The sequence below is a fragment of the Magallana gigas genome, chromosome 9 (assembly GCF_963853765.1).
Source record: "Magallana gigas chromosome 9, xbMagGiga1.1, whole genome shotgun sequence".
Lineage (NCBI taxonomy): Eukaryota > Metazoa > Mollusca > Bivalvia > Ostreida > Ostreidae > Magallana > Magallana gigas.
The window spans coordinates 15,467,496-15,477,984 of NC_088861.1; the positions used below are offsets into that span (position 1 = coordinate 15,467,496).

Sequence of the window (10,489 nt, forward strand, 5' to 3'; positions counted from 1 at the left end):
TATAATGCCCAGGATTTTTAAAGATTTTCCAGAAGATAATGAGCTTATTGGATTAAGGAAATGGCCATATTTGTTTAAATTTACTCTTAAAGTGGTTATTAATCTTTGTTAATACAACAATTTACAGATAGCCTATTACGCCGTAGAGAAATCAATCAAATGAAAACTTTTTTTAAAAACGGAACTGACTAGAAATTAAATATTCAAATACCGTCTAATTGGGTCGGCTCGGAAAAAAATTATTATGACTATGGGGTGTCTTAAAATTATCTATGTGTATGTATATACTGTACATGCATGTGCATACACATATATTCATAATAAGTAAATATGAAATAAACAATACACAATTTTTGCTATAAATGTGGACGCTATCGAGCAGCGTTCCTATGTAATATTTGTTGTTTTTATTCATTTTGCACTTTTGTTTGCCATTCGGACAAAAGTAGTGAGGAAGAATATAAAAGTAATATTTTTGTAACTGTGTGTAACAAAAAGGTTTTATGTATTTTCCTTAATTACTCAAGTTTAACGTATTTATTTTAGAAACAAACCTGGGACTCAGATTGATACAAGAATGTTATATATTATGTATTATAATGCACCTTCGAGGTGGGAATGAACGAAATGAACAGTACTTGGAAATACGGTGTCGGGAGAATCTGAAAACCAGTACGACTCTATCTCACGAGGGAATAATAACATGAACACAAATACCTTATAAACCGTGTGACGAATCTATCAGGAACGAATTAATGCTGTTTTTCGTGTAAAACCAGTATTTATACAGTTTAACGACTTGGATTTTTTTTTTTGGTATACATGCAACTAGATATTTTCTTGAATTAAAATTAGGACGTTGTCATTCAAATGTACTGCCAGCTTATTCATATCAATATTTATTTCATTATTATTTTTAAATATAACAATTATATCATTATAAATTAAAGGAAACCGCTTTTTATTTAAAACAAAATATTTTTAAAAATTGGCAGGAAACGTTGTGATTTGTTAAAAAAGGTTAAAATTATTTAATTTGATAGGTTTGCTTGAAATGGAAAAAACAGTTCTGTATGGGTTTTTAATATCTTTAATATAAAGATGAAATACCAAACTGTTACGATGTCATCTATGCTGTTTGTCTGTTAGAAACCAATATAAAAAGTGATAGCCTTTTAGAAAGTGGATATTAAAACGTTAAACGGTAAAATTTATTCACTTAATTATGTGTGTGCTTACAACTTACAATCTCATCCAGTTATGTAAGGTATAATAGGGAAACGAATCGTTCTTCCTTCTTCTCTCTAGTCATGCAAAAAGGAAAGTTATACATAAATTTTAGATTTATTTGATCGATTGTCACGTGAATTTAAATTCAATACAAAATGCACAAACAATCTTATTAACCAGCACTCCAATGATCTAGGCGGTTTTGACAACCATATTGTTAATCGTATTCAAGTAATTGTCTTAATGTGTGCCTTTAAAATTGTTTTGATCATTTGCGTTTCGATCCGTTTGGTATAGACACACACCCATACCTCGGTATTACACAATAAATTGCTGTGTAGTCTTAAAACACACATGTTTGCCCTCATATAAAAACAACCAAGTTTCATATTTAAACTTGTTGAACCGGTATTATGAAAATAAATGTATAATATTTTGATTTATGCATGAACTTCCTGGTTTGTGTTTTCAAATACAGTGTTAAAATGAAAGGCCCTCTTAGTGTGTTTGTTCTCACTGTATTTTTTGTGACAGCGAAAGGTAAGATTAGTTGATTTATGATTCCCTTAAGTGTTACATAACAAGAGGGATTATCTCCCTAAAAAAAGAGAATTGTCCCTGTTTTACAGAAATAACATTCTCGTTAATGTGAGATACTCAAACATTTTTTCCATTGATACATGTATATTGCTTTCGTTAAACACAAGAATATTCACAAGAATATTTTTAATGATAAGAAGACACTTCCAAGTCTGCTTCAAACAATAACATTGAGAGCAGCTTGATATGAATTAAAAGTTACCCAGTGGACTTTTTACAGAAACCATTTTAGGTCATAAACCAGCCCTTGTGCTAACTTATTATGTTTGTTTACATTTATTTGAATTTTTAAAATTTGAAATGCAAAAAATTAAGAAAATCTCGCCAAAAATACGGGGTGGTTTTATTTAATGTATTAATAGTGGGATGTTTCCCTTTAGGCTAAAAATTGATGCGTCCAATTCATTCTCTAACAACAGTCTTGTATTTAATTCAATCGAATAAAGAATAAACAAAATGAATATGGTTTCACATTGTTTGGTACATCAATTCATTCTTGCGAGTATAGGGTTGCTAGCATTGCAGAAAATGCATTTTCCGGATATGCGGTTATATAAATCACTAATAAAATCACAAAAATATCATTGTTTTACTAGTGTTGATGAACAAAGCCGATTCTAATTAATTTTACAAATGATATTTTTATAAAATTCCTTTCATAATTTTACCTCTATATCAATTATTTTTAATTAATTAGATCATTTTTTTAATACCGGTCCGATTTCCTATGGGGGCCTTTTCGAAAGTAATAATTTTACTATTAAGGGTCTTTCTGCGCTTAACAATATTCATATATTTTCCCAATGGATTTGTCTTTCTGCTTAAGGGATTTCTTTTTCTTTTAAATATATGAAAACTATTGTATCAAATAAGCAAAGCGTGAACAATTTTAAAAAAAAATTGTCCATTTGAAGAAAACGGGGTTTATGAAACAAAACACCATGCTTCTGCAAATGAATTCTATGCTGGTTCTGTTCCAGACTATATAATTATATCATTATATCACTACTTCAATCCAAGCTGATGATTCTGAGTGCTAACGTTAAGAATCCAACATCAATTATTACCAACATTCTACCATTATTTATAGTAGACACATGGGTGACAACTAGTTGCAATGACCCCCATCCTTCGTTTTTAAATCTGGATTAGACACGCACATGGTAAGCAGCCCTTTTTCTTTAATACCTCGTGCCCATTGGTTTTTTTTACATCTACATCCCATTTATCTTTTTAAACCTAAAGGGATAATACATGGACTATAAATAAAGCAATGTTAATCGCTTTTATATTAAAATGAATGATTGTTTATGTCATAAAACAAATAAAATTCGATGCAAAGATCGGAACACCTATTAGTAAACAAAAACTTGGTAACTTTATACTTGTTCGTTTGTAATAAAAAAAAAACCTATAAATTAGTTGGTGTTGCTAAAGTATGCCACTGTAGAAGCCATCAAAATAGTTTTAAATTTGATATACATTGTAATAAGTTTTCGATATCATGTAACGTTTTAATTTTTTTAATCAAATTTGTTAAATTTGTTATAAGGAATCTAATTTGTTGAAGTCGTAATAACAAAATAAATCTGTTATAACATTCAATCAATTTATTTTTGTCATATAGGAGTATATTCTTTTCTGCTCTAAGGCCCATATACTCTGCTTGTTAACGCACAAAAATATCGCTTCATCCTTAAACATGACATTTTATTTACCTTGACAATGCTATTTTACCAAAATATTAAAAAAAAAACATATTATGGGATATTACATCCAGTTAGAAAAAAAATTCAAGAGAGGTAACTCTAATTCATCGATAAAAGAGAAAATGCAGGTGCTGATTTTTTTTATTTTCGAAGCACTTCGTTGCAAATGCCCATAAACAGCTTTTTTATTATATGACCTTACACTAATCTTTATGAAACATTGTAGAAAAATAAATTTATGTAATTATATTTCTTTTAGGGCAATGTCCATCGAATGGTGAGTACAGCTACTCATAGTTTTTTGAGTAATTTATATATAATTTCAATTTAATATTGATATATTTGTCCATTTACTTAATGCTTTATATTTAATGTTCAGTTGAAAACAGTTTAATTGCTAGCTGTGACGGATCGAAGAAATATGGACCAAATGTCTACGCTGATTTCTATAGAATTAAGCGTCCATGTAATTGTATCGTGACTCCGTCGTTTGTTGGTGAACTGCTTGTGACATCGAAGGAAGTAATCATAAATTTGTGTGATACAAGAGTGAGCGTTTCACCCGGTATTAGTTTTGGATGTCCATTGCCATCCTTTTCATCTTATACGTTAAACGTACAAATCAACAAAACAGTGAATATACAAGCAGAATATATACCACCATCTACAACAGGGACATTTTATCACTGTGTTGGATTTCAGCAAAATGGTAACTATGCATTAACGATATTTAAAAATAAAATCCAAACCGTAGAAACCAAACTATACACGTAAAAATGCAACAAGTGTCATACAAAATTACCCCATATCAAGGTTTCTCCCTGTGTATGTGAAGGTTTTGTTGGAATTGTAACAACAAGAATCGGAAAAATAAGTACGATTCTTATTGTTACATTTCCAAAACAACCTTTACATACATCGCAAGAATCCTGAATCAGGTATGATTTTGTTTGAGAATTGTTGTAATTTTCGTGTGTAATTTGGTTGCGTCGGTTGGAAATTTGCAGCCTTCAATCTACTAAACTGCAAGGGCACCGCTAAGCGGAGCATCCCATCGCGACATAAATTATTGTAGGACTGGGAATGCACTATTTAGTAACAGACATGTAAATGTATCAAACAGAATAAAGTATTTTTCTTCCTAAAATCACTTTAAACTCCTAATGTCTATTTTATCCCAATTCCCCAAGCTTTGTTAGGGGTTGGTGAGGGGAAGTTACATTTACTTGACTTTACAGTTTTCCTATTCCTAGCAGGAACTCAACACATATGTTTTCAAGTTTAAAAATTTAGATTCATTTAGCGAAATTCATTATTATATAGAAACAGCCAGACTGATATCTATATGTCCCGTTTATCGATTGTTCGAAATCTACAGCAGCTGAAACTGATAAGAAACTGACGGGGATGAAATTGACACGGCCTGTTTGTCGATTGGTCAAAACCTACAGCGACCTAAGAAAGATCACGGACTGCACGAAATAATCATGATGATGTCAAACTCAAAGTCTCACAATAGACGATTTGGCTGTTTCTTTAAGCTAACGTTCTTATATACATTAACAGCAATTTAGTGAATTTCACTTACTTTTCATAATTAATTTAATAATTAGTTCAAAGAAAGATGTTAATAAAAACAATAAAATGCTTTCTTTAATGATTCATGCGGGTTATGAAGGTACATGTAGCGATCATTGTAGAAAAAAATTACGTAATCCGTGTTAGGGATATATATTTTTTCTGCAATGTCGCTACCTTCATATCCCGAATGAATCACCACAGAAAGCATTTTTTAGTTTGAATAAGCATACATAAACGATTGGTGCTCATTATGAAACGTAGGTGAAGATCTAGAGATCTGTAGTCTGTTCTGATGGACACTTCTAGCTGCCTATTGTATGTCAATCCATAGTAGTAGATATGCAGCAATCATTTTAATATGAAACGATTTTCCGGTGATAAATGTGCGATATTTGTTAAAGTCTTTTCTTAAGTTTAGACTAATTTCATAATAAGTAATAGGGGGAAAATTGTCCGAAATTCGACTGCTTGTTTGGATGTAAATCGAAGGACTTTTATATCTTGCCCGCTTCAACTTTTAATTATGGACAATCTTTTAATCCTCCATTACTCAAAACGTTTGGGTTTATTTTTACCTTTACTAGTTTTTAATTCCCCCAAAAATGTCAAGTTGTTGATTTGAATTGCATATGGTAGTGATTTTTTTCAGATCGGACATAACATTACCGGAAATCTCTATTGTCAAGTCGTACATAAATTTCCTGGTTTAATAATTTCGGATTTCTTATGATAATTTAAAAATAAATTAATCGATTGCCTTGAAATTAAGTAGGGTATGTCCTTTCAAGATGTAAAAGAAGAGTTCAAAGTTTGATGAACATTTATGAGAGGGTTTTCTTAGAACTTTGCTAAAAAGCTGAAAATGGACAGACATACACTCACAGCAGCGATGCTTAATCCCGCTCGCAACAAGTTCCTCGAGGGGATAAAAAAGGTTGTTGGCTATTATGATAAGAGTACAATACTGCTGAGCAGTTTAGTTTTTTTTTTATTACCTATCGCTTGTTTCATTATTTCATAGGGTACATGTAAATATTAAATTTTATATTTATAATACTTTCCTGTTTATGTGATTTAAGGTGGACTTAACGGAAATTTAAGCGTAAAATGTGAACCTCCATCAAACACAACAACATCAAGTGTCTCATCAACAATTTCAACAACCACGTCAACAATTCCACAGCTATCATATGAGGCCTCTTCTATTAAATCATCAATATCTGTGGTAAACGCCAACAATAATGCAGATACCACTATGTCCTTAAAGACGACCACTGCCAATAAATATCCATTGCCAGTAGAGTCAGCACAGAATACATCAGAGATTACGATATGTAAATATGCAGATGAATTATACTATTGTTACGATTTTGAAAGAAGAAGAACCTCATAAGTTTAGTTGGGGTTTTGGGGGCGGGGGGTCCGTGTGTTTGCGTTCGTGCGTGCGTGATTAGTCAAGTCAATCGTACATTGTAGCTTAAGATTATACAGGCGAGATACGTTTCATTTTATACACTCAACAAAACCTCTAAGAGTTCACCCAGTATAATGTTTCTACTATATGTTATAAGCACGTTATTTGTCTTGTCATCAGTAAAAATAATTGTAATTACACTGGAAAGTTTAGCTGTAATCGATTAAATTACGATATTTACAAGTATTGTCGATTACTTGAAAAAGAGTAATCATTACAATCGATTACGATTACTCGATTACGAATAAACAGGCGCAAAAATACTATGTTTTTACGTTTCATTGATGTTTTATTTTATTTGTGCTACATATTTATTGATAAAGAGATAACAAAATTACAAAATGTTGCGAAATGTTTAAAGTTTCATTTTATTTTATTTCTGGATTTTCAAATTATTTTATTTATTAGGATTAAAACTTAAAAGTTTATACATGTTATATCTAATCGCAGCTTCTCGGGCCTTTCCGGCAAGCTCGGAAAAACACATCGAATGTATAACAAAGGCGTCTATGACGACCCCCCTTTTTATAAAACTTGATATAAATACAACACATTTTACGATCTGTTGAGATGTAAGCTAGACTTCATTAAAGTAAATGTTATACCCTAGAATATAACACAAACCCGACTTACAAGGCTGTCTAGCCGATACTTATTTTAATGGGAAGCGACCCAATTTTGTATAAAATTCTAACATCCGGCAATGTTAATACATTCAAGGTGTTTTTCCGAGTCTCCCGGAAAGGCCCGAGAAGATGCGATTGATGTTACATGTATATCTTCATTTGACTCTATCTTTCACACCGAGATTTCCTCTGATTGTGAATATGATTAAGTTGGGGAATACCTTGGTAGGATGCCACTCGGCCTTCTACTGGTTGCTAATGGAAAAGAGAAACAATTCCGTAAAATTAAAACAAGTTCTTTATTCTTTAATCGTCGGGTGGAAAGTCTGATAAAACATATTTTGAAACACACTGTGGTAAAACACAGCAGTGCGAGAAGGCGAGATTGTTTTAACCCTTATAATCTAAGGATCGATAATTCCGCATAAGTATAAAAATGCATAACGCTTATAAAATGCAAGAAAACTAGAAAACAAAATATAAACTGTTGTCATGAAATAATTAAAGAGGAAATAACTTACAAATATTACTTAGCTAACGATTCTTAAACCAACCTTCTCAGTCTGAAGAGTTCACTACAGGTTAACAATAATTATGCGGCTAATTATAGATAGTTTTAAATTCCCTGAATTTTAAAACTTTAATGTTACACATCTATACTCAACAACATTTTGGTTACAATATATTATCCTTGACATATCCAAGATAAGGGTTGATACAGTAATCGCGTAAAATAAAAATTCGACATTATTCTGTTTTTATTGGGTTATTTTTAATGATTTTTTTTAAATTTTATTAATTTATTATTGCTTTTTATTAGACTATATTTTGTATCATACATGTATATTTAAACCAAATAAAAAGAAACACGTTTCTTTTTTCAGATATAATCGCCGGTTCTGCTGCCGGGGGAGCGCTTATAATTGTTTGTCTGATCATTATCACTATAATATTGATAAACAGGTCAGTGTCAATATATCACTTTACTAAGAATATAAAGGCTAGATTTTGTTGATCGTTAACTTGCTATGTTTTGAATTTACGAGAAAAAAAAGTTAGCAATTTGATATTAGTTTGTAAAGATTATAAAGTTTTCCTGGTAAATTTGTCAGATCAAGGAGTGAAGGAAACAAAAATATATCTTTGGAAGCGAATATGGCGCATACAAATGAGGTTTTCGATAAAAACACTGAATTGCCTGACAATCCTTTATATCTCTCGTCACAACCTTTAGACGAACTTGGGTACATTTCGGATCAGGAAAAGCAACATGATTTACCACCGACGGATTCAAAATCGGAAACTAAAATTCTCTCAAACTATGACGTTCCTCCTAACAATAAACCTATTGATAATAATGAATCTTCAATGCCGGTGTATGCAGTTCAAAAAAAAAGTAAAGTACAAACGCCTTCGGTCAGTACTGGAGACGTTTATGCGCATGTGTGTAAATCAAACAGCAAATTTCGGTACGAAAACATGAAAGTTGAAAAAGACGCCGCTGTAGCAAAGCTATCGAACACCGATGACAAAGATGAACTCACTATAAGCACATGTTATGCCGAAATAAAGTGTCCTTGAAGAACGTACATTTTTGACACTGTTTATTTATGTGATCTTTTACTTTCTTTTCCACAATTTTTTTATGTGCAGCTTTATTGTCTCTTGTGCAAATCTTATTTTTACGAAAATTCAATCTCTTAATGATTTAAGACCAAACCTAGTCATTTATTGAAGAGTACAAAGCATAAAAGTTGCACGATTTATCGGAGTTCATATGCATACATGTATGCTTTTCTATCATACACTTCAAATGTATAAAAAATGATTGTTTATTGTTAATATATATGAGCTCAATTGTCTGATAATCATTTTAATTGTTATCCAAGTTCATGTATTAATCATTTGGAGGTTTAAAATTATTTTGTTGTTTATTTTATTTAATCACTTGCTTTGTGTTCTAAGATTATGAATAAAAAAACGCCTTGCGTCTTACCCAATGCAATTTCTATTGGACACATGGCAATGTATTTAGTCAATAAATGCACTATTTTCACAATTAATTACATAGAGGTTTTTTTAATATTACCACACAACCCCAAACTATATCAGATGTTTTAAAATAAACAAATATAAATTAAAAGAGAACTGAAAACCACACCTTCCATTGGATACGTGTGTATATAGTCTGCGGTACACACCCACAGTCTTTAACGTAACAGGGAGGCATATGCACCACATAAAAGTACAACCTTTAGGATCACAAGAAACAAAAGATTTTTATTAGACAGTAAAGAAACCAAAAAACCAAAAATTAGAAAAAGAACACCAGAGGTGTAGTCTACAGCATTGCATAGCTATTAAGCTGATTTCTTTTCGATTCAAAATTTTATTTTAGGAACCCAAACTTATCTATGATAAAGGTAATATAAAACGTTGTGAGTTAGGCACACAATCACAAAATTAAAAAAAAAAATTATCGACAAATAGATATATAAAGAACATTCATGAGTTCGTACAAAAAAGCCAAAGCCAAAAAATCTTAGGGAATCGACGAATTGCATTAAAGAGTCCCGGTACACATGTAGTCTTGTTATCTGAACTATGTCCCCAGATGTTTATGCTACCAAATTTATTATTCAATATAATCAAAATTAAACCTCAGAGTTATAACGATGTTCATTCAACAGTGTAAAAATAACGCCAAGACTTCTCTTTAAAGCGCCCATTTAGCTTTTCACGTTTTATTACGGAGATTTTGCATTTCAAAAATCAGGTGTTCCAAGTGACTTCCAAAATGAAAAAAAGTTTTGAAATAAAAATATTTATCATTAATTGATAAACGAAGTATATATTTCATTTAATGCTTTATTAAATCACTTGAGCATTATTCAATTTATATGATAAAAACTGACACCAAAGATGTAATGGCCCTGATAACGTCTGATGAAATAATGTAATAATATCAGAAATCTGTTTTTGTTAGGTATTTAATTATTTTCATCAGTAAGTTACCATTTGTGAATATTGGTATGAAACGTATTCCGATGTTGATGTAAACAAAGGGCTGTGGCTGGATTTACATTAGATGGGTATACCTATCTTAAAATTAAGAATACAGTGTAATATATAGGACAACAAAGTAGTGCCTTAAAGCGAAAAAGTTCCTTTACTTGCAGGATATTAACACTTTAAAGTTAAAGTATAGCAACTCGTATCACACAGAGTTCGACGCTTTAAAAATTAAATCAAATCAAAACAAGAGGCAC

The 10,489-nt window shown here is 31.1% G+C and overlaps 1 protein-coding gene across 2 annotated transcripts; it reads left to right on the forward strand.

The window, feature by feature from the left end:
• The first annotated feature begins 1,663 nt into the window (after positions 1–1,663).
• Positions 1,664–9,286, forward strand: LOC117691687 (uncharacterized). Of its 2 annotated transcripts, none has more exons than XM_034478302.2 (6): positions 1,664–1,770; positions 3,799–3,816; positions 3,919–4,248; positions 6,200–6,454; positions 8,105–8,183; positions 8,333–9,286. In XM_034478302.2, the coding sequence occupies exons 1-6, from the start codon at positions 1,677–1,679 to the stop codon at positions 8,799–8,801; spliced, it is 1,245 nt and encodes a 414-aa protein (XP_034334193.2). In that variant the 5' UTR covers positions 1,664–1,676; the 3' UTR covers positions 8,802–9,286. The 2 variants fall into 2 exon arrangements, 1 of the variants encoding a protein (XP_034334193.2); XR_010709296.1 differs by lacking the exon at positions 1,664–1,770 and adding an exon at positions 2,875–2,993.
• The last annotated feature ends 1,203 nt before the right edge of the window (positions 9,287–10,489 follow it).

Coding starts and splice junctions, on each gene's coding strand:
- LOC117691687 (XM_034478302.2), top strand. CDS start 1,677: ATGAACTTCCTGGTTTGTGTTTTCAAATACAGTGTTAAAATGAAAGGC. Junction 4,249..6,199: donor TGTTGGATTTCAGCAAAATG/GTAACTATGCAT, acceptor ATGTGATTTAAG/GTGGACTTAACGGAAATTTA. Junction 6,455..8,104: donor TACATCAGAGATTACGATAT/GTAAATATGCAG, acceptor TTCTTTTTTCAG/ATATAATCGCCGGTTCTGCT.